At 49.2% G+C, this 19978-nt stretch overlaps 2 protein-coding genes across 21 annotated transcripts in view; one reads left to right on the top strand and one right to left on the bottom strand.

Moving 5' to 3' along the window:
• KRCC1 (lysine rich coiled-coil 1) overlaps nt 1–7010 on the top strand; it is a 28386-nt gene extending 21376 nt beyond the window's left edge. For 6 of the 20 annotated variants that reach the window (XM_064511615.1, XM_064511612.1, XM_064511613.1 and 3 more), the window contains 3 exons: nt 4348–5077; nt 5368–5476; nt 5794–7010. The gene's annotated coding sequence lies outside the window, so the exon portion shown is untranslated. The remainder of the gene's footprint in view (nt 1–4347; nt 5078–5367; nt 5477–5793) is intronic. The other 14 variants (XM_064511601.1, XM_064511599.1, XM_064511597.1 and 11 more) reach the window with 14 other exon arrangements.
• Nucleotides 7011–9320: 2310 nt separating this feature from the next.
• On the bottom strand, nt 9321–18692 carry LOC112990743 (uncharacterized). The gene is made up of 2 exons (XM_026112670.2): nt 18301–18692; nt 9321–12583 (listed from the first exon to the last, which is right to left on the bottom strand). Exon 2 carries the CDS (start codon nt 12571–12573, stop codon nt 9949–9951), a length of 2625 nt encoding a protein of 874 aa, XP_025968455.2. The 5' UTR covers nt 12574–12583; nt 18301–18692; the 3' UTR covers nt 9321–9948.
• Between the last annotated feature and the right edge of the window lie 1286 nt (nt 18693–19978).

Below are 19978 nucleotides of genomic sequence, written 5' to 3'. Positions count from 1 at the left end.
AAGTTATCTACGTGCTAGATGTTTTAAAATACTAGGTACCAAGATTGGCGACTTTATTTACCCTTTACTCTAAGTGTTTGCTTCCCTCTGCTTAGTAGCAAAGGAATCCATGCTGTAATGAAAGCTGATTTTTGCTCATCTGTTCTTCTCATTAAAACCACCAAAGCATTACGATGCTGAGTTGAGTTGCATACAGTCACAGATCTTGCTGTCACATCCAAACAGATAGACTGGGAGATCTTCCTGGAGACCCCTTGGAGGCAGTGGTGTTTTATGCAGGTATGAGGGTTCATCTGTGAAGGACCAACAGCACTAAATTTGATCCATCTCCTCTTTGAGTAAACCTGCATGTTGCTTCATTTCAAAGAAAGAGCTGCTGGATATCACCAGAGGCTGATGTGAGCTACAGCCAGGCATTTGTTCCGAACACAAAACTTCATCACCAAGTTAAATGATGTAAGTGTAGTTGAGCACAAAAAAGGCACAATCTGCTGGTTAAAACAAGGGCCTGAGTGAAGACTTCTGCATTTCAGTTTTAGCTCTGTCCCTGGTTTGCCAGATCAAGTACTTAGGTCTTCTAAGGCCTGTTTTTTCACCTTGTCTCTGGTGGTATAGAGGGGGACTCTGACAGATTTAACCCTGGCTGTTTATGCCACCGCTTATGGAGGCCACTGCCGCTGCCAGTCCTCTTCCCTTCTCCCGGAGATGGGATGGAGCCGGTGCTTGTGTCCCTGCCTCAGCTATTCTCATTCCCAGGCAAATGGATCAGCTTTAACCAGCCACATCTGAAAGTGCCGTAGCTGCTTGTTCAATGAACACAGATGGGAGCCCCAGTGCTCACTTCTGAAAGCAGCTACCGGGTTCAGTGCCCTCTGAAGAGGGGCATGAACATGCTGTGCCTGGAAAACACTGTCCCTTTTTGGGGCTTGTATTCCTTGTGCCATCAGCTTTTTATGACTGGCTGCAGTGTGTGAAAACATTTTTAGTGAGATCCTAGTGCTGGATATGTTTGAAAAAGGCTATAGCTGAAACAAGGCATCTCTTTCTGCATCCTGTAATGCGATGAGAGGTCGGTCTAGCTGTGGAGGGATCTCATTTAAAATCTTCCCATAGAAAGGAGAGCCACTGACGTTGCCTTGCGTGCTGCGAACTCAGGCTGTGGTTTTGGCAAGGCACGCTGGGAAGGCTAACACCTGGCAAGCCAGTTCACCATACCCTTGGCCTATGAAATATATCCTCCTTAAATCTAATCTGCTAACTTGTTGAAGCGTATTTCTGTAAAGATTGAGAGGCATTCATTGAAAGCAGTGTAAATGACCTGAATTCAGTGCCTGTAGCTATCGCAAGTTTACCAGGTTTCTACAGAATTGGATTACACTACAAAACTGTTCTTTGAGCAAGTTAAGAGGACTGTTACTGTTTAATTAAAGTGTGTTTTTCAGAATAGAGCTCTCAGCCAATACTGGCATCCTACAAGATGGAAGCTGACAGTTTAATGACTATGTTTATCAGCTAGAATGCCGAGATTAAAGCACCAGGGTGAGGATCTGAAGATCTGGAGTCTCCTTCCAGCTTTTCCACAGCCTTCTAGTGTGATTTACAACTTGCTGGGAACATGGTGCCAGATGAGCTCTTCCAGCTGCAGTTTTTTTTGCATTAACATGTCACAACTTCTGACTATTCTTAACATCCACTGGTGGGAATTAGCTGAGGGAGGAGGTCACAGCCCTGTCAGATCTGTTGGCATCATTCTACCTGTACCTATTTCCTGTCCTGCCTCTTATATTTATATTCCTAATGTGCGGCTTGTGTTTTCAGGGCGAGGTGGTGAGCAGCTAGGTGCAGTATCTTTATAAGCCAGGCCAGGAAGAGCAATTCTAATTATACCCTTAAAGTGGGTGAAGAATCCAGGTATCAGAAATCTGGGTCCCAAAAGTCAGTGTAGATAAGAAACCATAAACAGGAGCAGTGCCATGAGCCTTTCTGCAGGAAGTCTTTGAAAGCAAGCAACAGTATTTCCCCATCTCCAAATAAGCTTGTGTTCTTTATTTTGAGGGGCTCAATTTACAGCTGAAAGCAATGAAGTGCTATTTGAGCAGTTTTTTCTGGCAGAGCAAAGTGAGGTTTAGACAGTAAGTCCTGTTGAACTTTAAGTAAACAACGTACTTGGATTTCGGAGACAGAAAGAAAACTTCCTACCTAGGCTTGCTACTGTGTTGTGTGCTGGCAATCGCTCTTGTTCAAGGGTGCAAGGCTGGGGCACAGGTATAAATCTAAATTTCCAGAAGAGGCTGATGTGTTGAGTTCCCAAGTTAGGGATATCTGCAGGAGCCTACTTTGCACAATGTACTGAATACCACTTGCATCACAGTCAGGCCTCATTATAGAATTGGTACCCAACAGCACTATTTTGCAAAAATACGGACCTTCAAGTCACAGACCTTTTCTTCTTGCATTGACAGGCTCAGATCCTAGTTGTTTCTCCACTGAAGACATGAAAGCTTGAAATGAAGCCAGAAACTCAAGGGGGGGAAAGATGAAAGTGGTAGCATATTGCATTTTTCTCCAATATTTGTGGGGAAAACTGAAAATCTGTGTGTGTGTGAGAGAGAGAGGGAGGAGATTTAAAAGAAATGTAAAATGAAGCAGGAGTTCTTAGAATTAACAAAATGAAAATGAAAATTAACTAAAATGAAGCAGGAGTTCTTAGAATTAACAATGAAACTGTTCAAAGCAATGTTCTGAATGCTGCTAGTGCTGCTGCACTTCAGTCCTTTTGATATCTGACAAACAGTTCAAGGTTATTTATGTCAAAGCTTAGTACTAGGCATTTCCAAATTATGTGTTTTACAAATTGTAGCTGCATGGACTGGACGCCATTCATCTGTAGTACTGTGCTATATAATATAAGAGAAATATATATTGTATATAATTTCTATAATAAGAAATATTATATTAAATACGATACTTCATGTTCATAGCCAAGCTTCTTCTCTGAGAATGTTTCTCCTGTAACTGCATTATATCATTCCCTATTCTGATGCTATTTCTGAGCCACAGTGATAAAACCTTCCCTTTGCGTACAAGTTAGCAGAAGTGACAATTTTTATTTATCCAGTTTTTAACATCTTTTCACTCCTTCATGCTACTAATATGTCAGTGGTAAAGAACACATTGAAATACCATGGTATTTATACTAGTTCTCCTCACAGGGTTAGTCAAAACTGCAAAGTATGTATCCTTACATTTTTTTGACTTTAATAGACCTATTAGTATTCTTATATGCAAGTTAGATTGTACATAATGCATTTAATTCATTCTCTCAGAAGTAAATCAAATCGTCTTTCAGTAAGCAAGGAGCTAGTGCAAATAGTACAGATCTCCCCAAATTATTAAAAGGGAGGGAAGGGAAAGAGGAAATAAATTGAATGTTTTTCTCTAGTCCAAAGTCATGCTAAAATGCAGTGTTTGGCTGTAGCTCTCCTCCCTGCAGAGAGCCAGTTGTCAGGAAGATCTGTGCCTAGAAGTCCATGCTTCAAGAGCACAGTGGGAAAAGCTGTAGTGGCTTTCTGCATCAGCTTGGCATCTTCCTACCTTGCCTTCAACCTTTCTCAAATCCATCTATTGTGCTTAAAAAAAGTCAGTCAGCCTTGCTAGCTTCATTCCGGTAATGACCCATCTTCTGTCTTGTGCTCCCCCATTGTAGCTACACCACCAGATGACCAGTTCCATCTCTTTGTGGTCAAATGCGTCACCCAGACAAGGTGTTGACCACTGAAACGTGAGACTTTTCAGCATCTTGAAAGATTTGGCTCTTTGCCCAGCTCTTTGAGGCCAAAGGAAGTTTTATTGCTCTAACTTCAGAAGAGTCCAGATCAAGGCACTGTGTAGGATGTGCTCATGTTGGCTGAGAGAAACCAGTGTGAATGGGTTTATCTCAGCTGACACCTAGACTTGCCTTCAGCAGCGATATCTGCACATTCCCTGAAGTTCCTGGGCCAAATAGCTCATGTCAATGGTGTCTGTAATGCAGAGGCCTCAGCACCCCTTAGGAGGGCACCTTTTGCACCCCTATTGCATGTAGCGGTCAAATTTGAGAGTGCCTCAGCCATTCCTCTGCACTTGAGCTCCTTCACTTCTCCACACTAAGCTGTGCACAGTGTGGAAAAGGAAGTCTGGGCAGCAGATGTGAAATCAAGAGCATGATAAGAGAGTTGTGTCCTACAGCCATAAAACCTACTCATTCATGGACTAATCCACTATCATCCTCAAATCTCAGGGGAAGGTTATGCCAGATCCTTAGCTGACTGCCTTATGCTTCGTTTTCTTTTCTCTTCTTTTTTCTAGTTTGGCAAATGGAGAAATCAGACCACATAGGCCAGCCGCACTCACTTGGGAGTGCTTGTGTGCCGACTCCTCTGCTCGTGTGGTGAAGGTGTTATGTCACCTCGCATGAGCAGAGCTCTACACGCGCCTGCCACGCAGCTGTAAACAGCGGGGGCTCGCCGGGCTCAGGGTACGTGCATCTGTGCACAGCCTGCTTTCATGTTTCCGCTCTGCGCTCAAAGCAGAAGTACCAGGCAGCGAGGAGGAGAAAGCTGAGAACGTGCCCATGAGCTGATGTCCACCTCAAGCTCCACTGCGTGGGCTTTTCCACTCTCCAGCACTCATACACGTTTTCTACATCATCTTCTGTTACGACTTTCACATGTGCCTCCACATTTCCCCTAACAACTGCGTTGAGATTATTGATCAGCTTTATGAGCAAGCACAAAGACAGTGAGGATGGACATATAAATGTAACGCTGTGTTCTGGAAATACTTTCTTGTGCATCGGTGGATGTGCTATTGAGGCAAATAAGTCTTTTTTTCCTTTTTTTTTTAATAAAGTTTTGTAGAGTAAGCTGATGCAGAGGCACACCGGCTTCTTTGAAGCATTACTGCAACATTTGCTAACAGAGAGCAAGAATAAAGCAACAGGAACACCCCAGCAAGATGAATTTGTTCTGTTTATGCTTCAGCGTGTGCTCATGTGGCATATGACAAGTACAGGAGACTTTAAAGATGATCAGCAAATGTAAGCCTAGGCCAATGTTGTCCAAGCAGTCTTAAAAATTTTAATAAAAAACACCTATGTCATTTTTAGGCAACTCAAAGTGTTTTGGTTTTGAGAAGGGCTGACTATCTGCAGCTCAATAACACTAAAAGTCAAAGACAGTCCAATGAACTGCCTAAAAAAAGATTTGGGTGCCTTGCATTAGGCATCCAGGTTTGAAATGTCTGATCTTTAATCAATTTAAGGGTGGCTGTGGAAATGCTGCAGTGACTAAACCAACTGATGGTACTTGTGTTTGCTTACTTGCTCAGGGAATCCATGAAGCTTGGCCTCTACCCTCTCTCCGTTGGGAGTGCGTGCTGCATAAGCAACTGCAGTTTGTCTCTCTCCCCCCAAATGACATGTGACTCTTACAGTGAGGTGAGCCTGTGATTTGCTGTTTTCTTCTGTCCCCAGTAATGCCTGATGGCATCTGGGTTTCGGAGAATGTTTCTGTTCATCCTGCATGCACAGCAAAGCCTGTTTGTCTTGCAGAAAGTATGCTACTCACAGTGCAGAATATACTGCCATCCACGCCTGTATGTGTCCTTTGAATGCATTTGCTAGGCTTATGCTAGAATAATTTGCTAGAATTGCATGAAAAAGCTAAACAAAGGGTTATATTAAAGCAATATATAGCCAATGGCAAGGAAATTTGTTGTCCTTCTCTTTTCCCTTTTTCACTATGCTGATATCAGCCATGTCCTTGATCTTAATGGCCTTGTGCTGGACCAGCCTTCGTCTGATTGGGGCATGGAGAGAGTAACATACCTACAACGCGTGTGGCTTCAGCCAAGACGCTCATTCCTGCATTGCTGGTGGCTGTGCATGGACTAGTGCAGCATGATCCGTGGGTATGCAGGGGACAGAGCCCGTCAGGGCAGGTCAGCTGGGAGGACCAGGCCTGTAAGTCGCACAAACAAGTTACCAGGAGGCAAGATGGGGCATGGGTTTACTGGCCAAGTGTGTACTCTTATCCCAGGTCCAGTATGAATAACGTGCCCCAGTCTGAGGGAGATGTGCGTGCCCTGCAGTACGAATATGGAGGAGAGCAGTTTCCATGGAGCATTTGATGTGCTGTTAAATTACACCATCACTCAGCTCGTAGAGCCATGCCCTACAGTTTCGTCCTGTCTCAGGTCAAGTGGCATATCCACATTCACTCGTTGAGCTATCACCAACTTTCCCTGCTTCATGACTGAATAAAGCCTTGTGTTACTTCTGTAGATGCTGTGAAGAAAGGGAAAGGTAGTCAGAAGGTCATGGGGTTGTTTTTTCCCCATTTCTCTTAACCTGCCGTATTCCAGGTAACATCTTGCTGTTCTCCTTTCAGGTCCCTGTGATTCTTGTCCGATACTGAAACTGCTGAGAGCAGCTGGAGGAGCACGGGCATTTTGATTGCCCCATGCTGTAGAAGAAAGCCTAATTGTTAGTTACAGTGTATGAATTAAAACCATGTATGCATTTTTGTTAGTTTTGCTAAACTCGACAGTTGTTGCCAATGATAGATGTCTCTCAAAACAGGAAATTGTTTCCATTGTGTTTGATTTTTCATGAAAATGTGTGAACACATAAGTATTCCTTGTATTTCCCTCTTCAGCATATAACATCAGTCATTTCAACACCCCTAAAAGTGAAACAACTCCCTACTGAGATGGCTCTTAACCAGGCTGATGTTTATCTGATCACTTCCTCAGTCTGCTGCGAGAAAGAAATCAAGCATCTTCCTTCACACTGAGTGCTGGCACGTCACAGAATTCCTCTGGGACTCCACAAAGCAGAAAAAACAGCACAAGCCGGAATCTGTCCCTGTATCCTGCATAAGCTACCCAGCTTTTTTGTTCTCATACCGGCTCTCCTCACTGCTCAGTTACACTGGGTCATGTCTACAGTAAATTTACAGATTGTAAATAGGTGGGAACTGGTATCTGGTTTCTTTATAAATACTGTAAATCATGGGCATGGTCTGGGTAGAGTAAAATACTTAGGAGTAGGAGGAACCAAGGGATGGCTTGTCTAGCTGCTAAGCAGGGCTGATAGGAATAAATGGGTTGTTCTTAACTATAAAGCTATCTTATGGAGGGGTCAAAAGCAGAGAATTGCAGCAGGCAGCCTCTGTGCTGCAGCATGACAAAATCCTCCAGGGTATCAGTCTGACTGTCATTACTCTTGATTTTATGGGATTTCTGTGACGTGTGGTGCCTTACAAAATGCATGGGGCTGCTACCGTCTAAGGGGACCTTCACAGCTTGTGTGATATGAGCAGACGGGTTCTCCTCTCCAGGTCGCAGAGGGACACATGGTTGTGTTGCAGACCGCTACAGTTCAAAAGCACCAGGGAATAAATATAATCATCTTAACCTCTTGCCTCAGAAAAGGAGACGAGGCCTGGCAAGATCTTTTATCAGATCTACTGAAGCCACCACGGATGAGAACTCTGGCCCAGGGTCCCCCCATCAGCCCGTGCCTAAAGTCTATCGCAACCACAGCAGCACAGCTGCTCCCCTGAAAACAGCCCTGCTAGGTTGCTGTGATAAACCAGACACCAAAAGGGGGGGAATTTGGAGTTTCACCAGCTTTCCGAAGCCACGTGCACGCCTGGGCCGGCGCTGCAGAGGGCAGCAGCTGGTCGCAGCTGCAGAGCGTGGTGGTGTGGGTTTCTTCTGCTAGCAGCGTGTGGGCCCTCCGCATTCAGCTGCCCTAGGCAGCAGCAGCGATACTGCAAATGCAATCCACCCCTCTTCCCTCCCTCTCTTATTGGCGGTTATCTTTGTCTGTTTTACCTTTTCCTCTGCCAGGGAGCACCATGCAAAAGCAGGAGCAGCCCTTCCCTTTCAACCCTTGGGGTTTATGTGCTTAGAAACCCCTTTTTTGTGTGGCTGTATCACAGCACAGCTGGGCTGATCGCTGCTGTGCTGCTCTCTTCCAGAGCAAGTTTGCGGCAGAATAGGGAATGTGTCACATGTGTGAATTTTTCTATGTTTTTTTTTCCTTATGGACTCCCAAAACAGAGGGGCAGAGGTTTTGTGTAACAGGGTAATTATTCATTGGGAAATTAATTATAATGAACTTTGTAAGGCATTAGCAAGTAAGAAGGGTGCTTTATTTTTCTTGTCAGCACCGCTTAACCAAAATGACTGGGAGTTTCTGTGGGTTTTTTATATGGGTAAAATACACAGAGAAGCAGAGTGTAAAGGGGGTTAGTGACAGGCCCTCTCCCAGGCAGTCGGAGAGGTACAGGGCAAGTGTTTAACCTCCCATCCTTAGGATGATGATTTTTTTTTCAGGAGTGGGAAAAACAGGGTTTATGTGTTCAGGTTTTCACTGGCTTAGTTATAATGTGTGCTCCTTAAGGAGAAGTGTCTTTAGCAAATCAGTCTATTAAGTTTTTGTTTTTCTTTAAAAAAAGTTTGGTGGGACAATATGTAGTTTCTTTGCACATCTTAGCTCAGTATTTGTGAAGAGTAGGTTTTTAGTTCATTTCTAGATCTACCCCGCAGTTGTCTTTTGGGTTCCAGACCAGTTCTTTAATCTTTTAACTTCAGTCTGGATTGCAAAGGGCTTTTCACCTGCAAAATATATTGTATCCCATATAAGAGCCGGTACTGCCTGTATTACCTGGACCATAGTAACAATACGTGTTGTTACACAAGTGCAGACTGATTTTTTGCAGACAGGACTCTTGCACACACAGACCCCCCCCCAATACACACTCTAAGACAGAGCAGCATCTTGGAGCTGAGATCAGACATATGGGTTGGAAATTAGCTGGTTGGGTTTTTTTGTTTGTTTGTTTGTTTGTTTGTTTTATTACCACTGTTTTAAAATAGTTTGGCACCACCTTCATTTATTTTGAGGCTCCTTCTGGATTCAGGGCCCAGATCTACTCTGCAGTGCCCAAATCCCCAGGCACCGAAATGAAGTCTGGGTGAGGCAGTCTCTCGATGCTGCTCTCCCTTCGAGTGTGTACGGGGGCTGTGTGTGCAAGAGTCCTGGCTAGGAACAGGGGAAGGGGAGGGGGCTGCAGGACGGGAGAGGCAGACTAAAGAAGAGGGAGCAGACATCTTTGTGTTTTAGTGAATAGTCTGCAAACAAAAAAAGCAAGTTATACTGACCTAGAGAAGAAGAAAATATATTTTTCATTCTGCAATTTCTTTTTGCCAGCGTAGCCAAAGTTACAAGCCTGGGCAGTAAGCAGCTGAGCAGTCAACAACTGAATAGACAATTCATCTTTTAACAGACCAATTTTATTGAATACATGCAAACTAGGCAAAGCTAAGCAGGGGTGTCCAGGCTCCAAAAACAAGATCTCACCAATCCGTTGGCCAGACGTCCTGGGAGTCTCGGGAACCTGGAGGTGGTTGCTGCAAAGGTCCATGTGGATTCAGCTCCTTTAAGTCCGGGGTTTTCTTTCCTGGTCATCTTTTATCGTCTTTTGAAGGTTTTGAGGCTGATAACACCTCCACCATCTTCAGTGGCTGCTTTTTCTAGCTCAGGTGTTACACTCCTTTCTATTTCCTTCCAAAGACACTGTCCTGGGCTTTCCTTATCCCCTTTTGCTCTGCTTAAGGAGTCTTAAATCACACAAGAGCAGCATCTTCTTCTGATCATTTGGGGGTGGGATGTTCAATCACAGGTTACTTATGCTAACTGTCACTCATGCCAACTGCAGGCTGCTTGGCCTACACTCCCCTCCTGGATGGCCCTCTTATAACAGAGGTGGCCATCACTCACATCAAGGTCTGGTATGGCATGTGTCCCCACCGCTCAACGCCTAATGGGTTGCAGCCAAGAGCGGAGCGCAAAGTTCTTCTTGGTGGCAAACACAGCGGCCAACCCAGTCTTGCCCTTGACTATGGTAGGAGGCGCTTAGCCAGACCCAGTCCTTTTAGCTGGTTGTCAATGCAGCATCTCACCTGCCTTATCCAGTAACAAGTCGCTACCATGGCAATACACACGCAGATTTGCATTAGCAGTATAACTACGACAGGATGCAACAATGCGTTGAAGATGCCGGTTGCTGTGGGTGACCAGCCAAAGAAAATTTCCCACCAGTGGTGTTCTCCCACCCTCTTAATTCGTTCCATTACCTGCTTTATAACATTGCCATCATGATGCACAGTTATTAGGATCTTCTTAGCTTCTGCCTTAGCATTTTCTAACAGCTGCTGTAAATTTGCATGCTCTAACATTTCTTTTACAAGCGACAAATCCATGCCGATTGGCGTCGGGGTTATACTATGATATAGGGTATAGTTTCTAATTAGCAACTGACTAGTAAACACAGGCGGCTTATACACAAAATCACAGCCTCTAATAATAGCTACATTGCAAGCACACATATTAGAGTCGTTAAACACAGTTTGGTTATAAATTTCATTAATTAGCACGTATTTACACATTGTTCTAAAACACACACATCCTTTCCCTACATAAGCTAATACAGTTTTATTATTACTCTGCGGATTGATCTCAAAGTGGCACACCCCCTCTTTGGTGTCAAAGCAAACATCGCTCGCCTTAAGGGCATCATCTTCGCATATGAATCCCAGCCCCCGTTCTAAAATGCAGGCTTCTAGATCTACCGATTGCCATTTTTTACCAGACACTCTTGCCCACATTCTGTGGTCTAGGGGGTAGACCACAGACTCGTTTGTGTTAATTCCCAGGGCTACGATCGGGTACACCTTTTCGATGGTGGCATCCGCCACGGTCAGTACGTAGGCGATGACCGCATTGAGGACTTGGTCGTGGGTGAAGTTCACAAGTCTCCACCACGCTTGGAGCTGGCGCTCTTTCTCCGTGGCCGCGTCCCACACAATCTTTCGGATCTCGGTGGGGAGGACGCCGTTGTCTCCATCTCTCAGTATACCTGCAACGACACTCTGCACCCACGTCTGGGCCTGGATGCAACTAAGAGCAAGGGATACGTTATTTTGTTCAATTCCCAACGCTTGCAGCAACACCTGGTGATCTTTCTCACTTGTTTGTTCCCAGGTAGGCAACACATCTGACACGAGCCATTGCCCCATTCCTAGGTTGGCTAGTGACGAATTAATGGGATTTATAAGGCCTTGCACTCCAGAAGTTACAGCCTCTAACTTGTTGGCAAGGACTTCAACGTTCATGCTGTTGAGTACTCCAAGCCCAGTTCCTCCTCCTCCCAGGGCCATGGACAGCAGGTCACGCTTAGTCCGGACTTCATGGATGGACCGGCTGTGAAGCCAAGCCAACCATCCTGTATAGAGGGTGGATAGGAAGGGGGTACAGTGTGGCCTGACTGACGAAACATTAACGGTGGACAAGGATAATACCACCTTCTTAAGTGACCGGACAGGCCCAGTTAATAGCTCTTGGATGTGATTTTGCTTCACTACATACGGGCCTATTTTCGAAACAAAGGGGCGCAAGACAGCAATTATGGTAAACTCTTTTTTAAATCCTTCAGGGCCTTCTATTAGCCATTTTCCTCCAAGCTCTGAGGACATTTGTACGTTCAGATTTCCTCGACACCACACCTGAAGATTTATGATTGAGTGTGGACAGTGTCCATAATCTTGATTATACCATGCACCCTCTGCGCTTAATTGAGATTTATTAAATGTTTTGCTCTCGCGGATGCAGTTTACTGATACAATCCATTTGTGGCCATTAGGGGCAGTGATAGTCACAGTGGCACCATTAATTTGCATGGGATCCGTTACACTTTCTTGAGAGTATCTAATTTCTAATTTTACTTGGTTTCCAACTTCAGCATATTGGACTGCGTGCCAGGCCAAAAAATGGCACTTCAAGATCTTAACGGCACTAAATGAGCGTATCGTGGTGCTAATCTTGAATTTAAAGGATAGCCCCACGCTGTTATGGGCCCAGAGGCAGACCACAAAAACTGGTTGGACCAATGTGAAATTGCACCAACAATCCAATTTTTCCACGGCACAGTTTTTTTTCTGACTCTTCTTTGTTTTTACTTCGGTTACAGAGATTTGAGTTACCCGCTCGTGAGTGGACCCGTTAATTACCCTGCATCCTACCTTTATTTCTTGTCCTACCTTTCCCAGCAATTGAGGAAGTCTGTTTGTGCTATCCCAGCTCCATTCATTTTCCAGGTAAACCTCAGACCCATGCATAACCACTGTCAACAGGCTTAGGCCTTTGTTAGAATTTAATCCCATGCTTCCTGTGTATTTTACATGAGCTTGAGACCAGGGCCAGTCCGTGCCAGTTTTTGTGTATCTTCTAACCCTGTGCTGGGCTGTGGCCCGTTTGTCAAAGTGTCTTTCTAAGAGGGAACTACTAACTTTTTCTCTGAAGTTTCTGTAATTTGATTGGGCACATTCCATACTCAGTGCTATACACATACCAGAAATCAAAGCAAATCCTGCAACCACAAATTTGAAAGCATTTTCCCCGTAGTGCAAACAGGGCTGGTGATGCCACGAAGTTCGCCCTTCCCGTCGGTCACAATCTCCTTCCATTTTTCTTTATCTGCAAAACACAAACAAGGCGGGCTCTCCAGCCCCGTTAATTTCCCTTCCATGCTTTTAATTGTGAAGAGTGGAGCCACCTCTCCTGTCTTTTCTTCCCCTTTTTTATTTCTACCTGGTACATAGTGGGGCTGGCCTTGTTAACGATCCTAACGGGCCCCATCCATTGGGGTCCCAGCACTTGGTTCTTCTCCCTAACCCCCCGGTACATTACCAGGTCGCCCGTGTTCCACTCCATGGGCCGCAGCAACGCTCCCAGTTGCTTGTCCATCTTGGGGACGCTGGCGTCGTGCGCCAAGGCCAGCTGGTGGTACGTGGCCGACACCGTCTTCAACGTTTCCTGAATCCACCTGTCTGTCAGCACGCGGGGCTGTAATTCGTCCGGCGGTTCCCCTCTTTGCCACCAGTGTCCCGGCATCTTTGGGTCTCTTGCAGGAGCTAGCTTGGGGGGAGAAATTGCGTGAGAGGCGACGGTGCCTCGCAACGCCAGCAGGACTAACGGGAGTTTCTGATCCCAGTCTTTCCTTTGCTGGTTTACGAGTTTCCTCAGCGCTGTCTTCAGTGTGTGGTTAGGCCCCTCTGCTGATCCAGGCTTCTGGAAATGTCCCGCGATGTGAAGCTTTTGCTTAATCCCTAAAGCCTGGCACACCCCTTTTGTGACCTCTCCGATGAAGCGTTGGCCATGATCTGAATCAATTTCTTTGGGAACTCCCCACCGGGAGAACACGTGCTCTACCAGGATCTTAGCAGTAGCGCTGGCTGTGTTGTTTCGCGCTGGAAATGCGTCTACCCACCTGGTGAAATTGTCAGTGATTACTAGACAATACTTGTTTCCTTGCGCTGTTTGGGGCAAAGGGCCAATAAACTCCATCTGCAGTTTGCTCCATGGTCCAGAAATCCTCTGGTAGCCCAGGAGGCCTTTGGTCGCCTTTGCCTCTGGGTTGCTGGCTGCACAAGTCAGGCAGTTGCTAACGTACCTCTCCACATCATCTCGCATCTCGGGCCACCACCCAGCACCCTGCAGCCTCACCAAGGTTTTGTCCGTTCCCAAATGCCCCTGCTCATGAGCCAGGGCTACTAACTCTGTTCGGACCAGTTCAGGCACCACCCACACTGGGAAGTCCGCACCGTCCCTCCGTGCTAGTATCAGTCCTGAGACATCCTTCCACACTTTGCACCCTTTATACTCCCTGCCCTGCATTAACTCTCGGAGCGCTGGGTCTTGCGCCTGCAAGCCTAGCAAGTCCACGCTCTCTCTGTTTCTGCCTTGAGCTACTGAAATCGGGACGTTCTCCGAGGGCTTGCTGGCCTTCCACATTTGGCCCTCTTTAGCTCCTTGCTTGGCTTTCGCATCAGCCTCCTTATTCCATTTTGCCTCCTCGGTTCCCTTCTTGTGGGCCTTGACCTTGACTATCTGGGCTGGCTGTGCCCGCTGCTCGGCCAGCTTTGCCAGGTACAGCAGCTTCTTGGCGTACGTCACGGGCTTGCCGTCCGCGGACTGCATGTCCCTCTCCCTCCAGAGCGGCAGCCACTCCAGCACCGCCCTCACCACCCAGCCCGAGTCGGAGAATATGGCCAGCGGCTGATCCGCCGGCGTGTTTTCCAAGGCTGCCGTCACCGCCACCAGCTCGGCAGCCTGAATCGAGTGCGGCAGGCACTTTCCCTTGACCACCTCGCCCGTCGCCCTGTTCACGGCCGCGTAGCCCGTGTAAGGCACTCCCTCCTCGTGGTAATTCGACCCGTCCACAAACCAAACAACATATCCTCCGGCCTTCGCCTCGGCCAGGTTAATGCTGCTCTCGAACAAGGGTGGCTGCCGTGCCCTGGGCTCAGCAAGGGCGCAGCCCTGCTCGTCACCTTTCTCCCCGCCGATTATCAACCCGTAGGCGCCGGGAGACAGCTCTTGGGTCTCCGCCGCGGCCTCTTTGTGGAGCAAGGTCAGGGCCCAGTTGGCCAGCCTGGGGTGACACACGGGGCCTGCGCTGCCCTTCCCTGACAAGAGGTACTTGGCCGGGGTGTGCGACGTTCGTAGCAGCACCGGGGCCGACCCGACCAGGTACTCCCAGTGCTGCAGGGCCCAGATCAAGGCCAAAACCTCTCTTTCGTATTCCGTAAACTGCTGCTCTGTCGGTGTCAAGAGCCGCGACGCGAACGCCACGGGGAGAAGCTCGGCGCCGCGACGTTGACTAAGCACGGCCCGGAGCCCCTTCCGCGAGCTGTCCAACTGCAGCTCGAAGGGCCTGTCCCCGTGGGGATGTGCCAGCACGGGGGCTTGCACCAGGCTCTCCTTTAAGGTTTTAACTGCCTCATCCTGCTCCGGTCCCCATTCCCACGAGGTGTCTTTTTTTAGGAGCTTGCACAGTGGGGCAGCCTTCTCTGCGTAGCCCTCGATAAATTCTCGCGAGAATCTCACGAGCGCCAAAAACGAGCGTAAGGTAGTGACGTCTGCAGGCGCCGACACCTTCTGTATTAACTCCACCCTCTGCTTCTCCAGGGACCGCCCTTCCTCCCCCAGCGTCACCCCTAAATACGACACCTCCTTCCAGCACAGCTGGGCCTTTGTCGGACTAACTTTGAACCCGGTTTTCTGGATCACTTCCAGCACTTCCGCCAGAACCTCCAAATTCTCCTCTCTAGTCCGGGCGTGGATGAGGATGTCGCTGACGCAGGACAGCACATTCGCTTTGTGCCCTAGCTTATCCCACATCCTCACCACGTGCGTGTGGCAGATGGCAGGGGCGTTGTGAAACCCTTGGGGCACCCTGGCAAAGGTGTACTGCCGTCCCCGGACGGTGAACGCAAACTTGTACCAGGACTCTGGGTGCAGGGGGATGGCAAAGGACGCGCTGGACAGGCTGAGCACCGAGAACCACTTGGCTCCCCGAGAGATGGCTGCCATGACGTCGGGGTATTTGGCCACCACTGATGTTCTCAGCGGGGTGACGTGGTTGAGGGCAGCGTAGTCAACCGTCAGCCTCCACGTTTTCCCGTCCGCCTTCCTCACGGGCCACACCGGCGCGTTGTTGCTGCTCTGCTGCTCTACCAGCACCCCTTGCTCCAGCAGGGCTTTCACTGTGTCCCACAAGCTGTCCTCAGCCTCAGCGGGGTACCGATACTGCTGCTGAGGCGGGGGGTCGGGCCCCTTTATCACAACTACGGCGTCTATCCGGCCGCAGTCCAGCTTGCTCCTTGCCCAGACCTGTGGGAACTGCTCCGTGACCCGTTTCACGCGGGGTTCCCATTCGGGGTGGACCAGGAGCTCGGGGGCTTTTACCGACATCACTCTGTGACTGGCTGGGACTAGCTGTACATCTCCTTGGGGGCAGTGTAAAAGCGTTTGGTTTGCCAGGTCGACCACCACCCCCATCTTTGTAAGTGTGGAGACGGCTAAAATTCCTGGCTTTCCTTTCATTTCCATTTTACCAAATTTTTCTGACCCCTTGGCAGTGCCAATTTCAAATGGTATGGGCCCTGTAAATGGCACGGAGGATTTTTGGCCGTTTGAACCATTTACGTCAATAATTTCACACGTTTGAAAGAGCCCAGTTTCACCAGGGGTCATATTCAGAATTGAATAAGAGGCACCAGTATCAATTAACATCACTTGTCCAAGCACCCCTCCTCCGATAGTTACATCAACTATCAGGCGCCCCCACGAATCGGTCTTAATCGGTGCCACAAAAAGGGGCGATGCAGGTGCCTGGCAGCCCTATTGCTGAGCCTTAGACCCCGGGTCTATCGGGTTTGAGCTGCTGTGCTTTTTGGCTTCGTGCAGCGCCAGCTTTCGAAAGAGCTCGGCATCTGGCAAGCCGTCGATGTCTTCCTGCTTCTCGTATTTTATCAAGCGCTTCCTCAGCTCGGCCCTCCAAGGGTTGGACTTTTGAAATCTCAGCCCTTGCTGGTTTTCCTTCCCTGAACTGCTCTTGCCTTCGGGATCTTTCCGGTTGTCTCCTTGCATTTTCCTCACCCCCGCGTTTTGGAAGGCCATAGCCGCTGACTTCCCTTTCTTCCCCCCCAGCATGTACCCCGGGAACGCCTGCTTTTGCAGCTCAAAATTCTGGGTAAGGATCTGCTCCAGCTCAGACAGCGGTTTCCTGGCTGCATCACCGCCCGCTATCACCCGCAACGGGGGGGTTAGCCCCACCACCAGCGGCTCCTTGAACTCGGGTCTGTCAAAGTCAAGGGGGGAGTCCTTCGACCCGGGCAGCCCTGCCATCTGGTACAACATCTTCTTCCTGTTAACGTACGCGTCCGGCCTTTCCTCCGGGTTCTGCTTCTCCTGGTGGAACAACACTAAGGGGTTAACCTCCGGGAAGAACACCTTCAGCACGGCAGACTGAACGTCTCCGATGTCCTGCACGTTCCCCATCTGCACGTCGCCCGGCAGCGCCGCAAAGTCGTCCGGTTTCATGCACTTTCTCACTACGTCTATCAGGTCACTGACCGAATTGCCGTTCTGACACCGCGGCAGCCGCTGGGCTCTGGAGAGCCAGTTCACGGCCGTCTCCTTTGTCAGGGGTCCCAGCATCTTCCCCACCGTCTTTAGCTGCTCGGGGGTGAACCACAGCAGAGCCCTGTTAGTATCTATGGCTTGGAGCGGGACGTGGGCGGTCGGCTCGTCAGCCGGGCTCTTTTTGGTTTTAGCAGCCTCCACTTCTGCTCCCTGCAGCTGACACATCTCCTCCCTCAGCGGGGCATAAGGAGAAGGTCTGGTAGGACTATTTGCTCCCCAAACGTCATCCTCATAGTCATAGTGCGGCGGGTGCTGGTCCAAGCCGTCCTCACTGTCACCGTTACCAAACCTCGTCCTTTTCCCCTGGATCGCAGCTACGATGCCCCTGGACACCCCCAGCTCTGCCTGCAGCTCCTGGATCTTAGCGTGGCACACCTTGTGATCGGGGCCCGTGCCGCGGTCCCGCTGCACGTCCTGCAGCACCGCCCGCACCGCGCTCTGCGCGTCGTGCGTCTCGCCTATCCACTTGCCAACCTCCTTCTCTAGTTCCTCAGTCTTCAGCTTTTCGTAGCCCAGCTTGTTCTCTAGACGGGTTATTTCCACCGCGCTCCTCAGAGAGTCACCGCACAAGCCCTGCACCTCCGCCCGCAAGTTGTCCACTTGCATTTTGAGCTCGCCCTTAGCCTGTTCCAGTGTTTGCACACTCTCGAGTGCCTCCTTAAGCAATTTGGACAACTCCCTGCCCACCATCAGCAAACCCTGCAGTGCAGCTCGTTTCTTACACTTGTTTGTGGGCTTGGGCTTTTTTGATTCCTCTGACCAGCTCTCCCACTGCTGACATAGCTGCTGGTAGGCCTCCGGTCCCTGGAAAGCTCCCGGGGACCAGATAGGGGGGAGACACTTCTGGAGCACGAATTGCTCCAGCTTCCAGTTACTGACAATATCGGTCATCATAGCAAGGGGTGAGATCGAACGATGCTGCCTCAAAGCAAAGCTATCATAACACCAGCACCTCTGTCCCACCCCCGAAGGAAGGCTGCAGCCCTTTAATCTTCCCCGAAAAGCTTGTCTATCTCCGAGTGCTCAACCTTCAGCAGCTCGCCCAGGGATGCCAAATCTTTTGGCAGCGTTAAACCGGGGCCGCAGGCAGCTGAGCCGGCAGCACCCGAGATGGTGGTCTGTCTATCGGACAAGCTCGCCGGGGTACGCACGCAAGCGGGCAAAGCGAAGCAGAGGTTTGTAGGCCCCCAACAAGAAGATCTCACCAATCCGTTGGCCAGACGTCCTGGGAGTCTCGGGAACCTGGAGAGGGTCGCTGCGGAAGTCCGTGTGGATTCGGCACCTTTGGGTTCAAGGTGTTAACAGGGTCTTTGTGCCGGTCACTTTTTATAGCCGTTGCAGGTCTTTGTTTGAGGCTGATAGTGCTGCTGTTTACTTCCTCGGCAGCTCTTCCTCCCTCAGGTGCTACATTCCTTCCCCTATCTTCCCAAGGACACTTTCCTTGCCCTTCCTTATCCTCTCCTGTGCTGATTAGGGAGCCTGAAACCACACAAGAGCAGCTGCTCTTCTCATTATTTGCTGGGCGGGGGGGCAGGATTCATCCCAAGGCACTCACGCTAACTCTTGCTCAAGCCAAGTGCACGCCGCTTGGCCTGAAGAGGGAGAGCTGGAGGTATCCCCGCAGCCCGGCCTGCCAGGACCCCTCGCCCCCAAATTCCCCCGTTTGCAGCGTCGTTTGCAGCATGTTCACGGCAGCACCTGGGCTTTGAAGGGGGATCACAAGCGCCCCAGAGCTCCCGGTGCCGCTCGCACCTGACACCTGTAACAGGCACCGGCAAGCGGAGGGCGGCCCAGGCCCCCGTGAGCAGGCACGGGCGCTTTCGAGAGCCTTAGCAAAGAAATCTGCCTGCCAGGTCGATGCAAGACATCAGGAAAATGCACGATTCAGGTTAGGATCCATTCCAGCTCTGGACCTAAAGAACTGCACTTGGGCCTCAAATACCAGTTCTCCTTGTGCCTTTGAAGGTGCAGATTTGTGCCCCCCGCAATCTGGGTCAGACCGTGTCAGCTGCTGGCAGCCGAGACCCCGGTGTCGCATGGGCTCAACAGCAGCTGCACCTGCGAAGGCAAACACGACCTCCCAGCCTCGCCCCGAAAACCACATTTGAGCTAAGAGCGCTTTAGAAAACTCCACGGTTGAGTTCTTTTCTTCTTTTCTTTTTTATGCCATTACAAAGAAAAAACTCATCTTTTACTCATCTAGCTATTACTCATCCAGAGAAGCAAAAGCGCTGTCGTTTTGATTGCTGCTTTTCCTCCTTCTGCAGTTCTCCCCAAAGCCACACCTTTCAGGGGAATAAACTCATCCAAAAAAAATGAGCGTGATAACTTCAAGCTTTCAGGTAAGAGCCACCGGGAATTTTCAGTCTGCCATTTCTGCAAAATGGAAATTGATCCAGTCACACTGGAAAACCACACTGCAGATCACGACGCCGTTCCTCTGCGTCTCCTTGGCCTCCAGGGAGTTTCCATTTGGAAACCGGCCGGTTTTCCCCAACACCGGCCCTTATTTCCCGCGATTCTGCGCTATCGGCTGCGTTTGAAGGGGCAGAGCGGCTCACTGATGTGGCCAGCTGAGAAGGGCACATTTCAAATGATCAGAGAGGACAAAAAATGCCCATTTTCAGACAGTCATCCCTCATTTGATCCCTTTTGAATTCCCACTGCCCAAAGAAGCCAGGATCTAGCTGGGGTCTCCTTCCGAAACTGGGCAATTCCCTGCAGACCTTGTGCATTGGGTGCTGAGGCTCCTCGGCGCCTGGGGCCCATCCAGAGCCATGCACATAGGCAGAAATGCAAGTTTTATCCATGAGCATGAGTCCAACAGCTACAGGGGTAGTGCTTCCATCCTCTTTACCTGTATTGCCTAGGTTTCCCCCAAAT

This window comes from Dromaius novaehollandiae, chromosome 4 (genome assembly GCF_036370855.1).
Source record: "Dromaius novaehollandiae isolate bDroNov1 chromosome 4, bDroNov1.hap1, whole genome shotgun sequence".
NCBI lineage: Eukaryota > Metazoa > Chordata > Aves > Casuariiformes > Dromaiidae > Dromaius > Dromaius novaehollandiae.
Note: the sequence above shows the minus strand (reverse complement) of the source record. Positions and strands in the feature narration are given on the sequence as shown.

What these genes read in the sequence shown, in the direction of transcription:
- LOC112990743 (XM_026112670.2), bottom strand. Translation starts at nt 12,573, where the DNA reads ATGGAAGGAGATTGTGACCGACGGGAAGGGCGAACTTCGTGGCATCAC.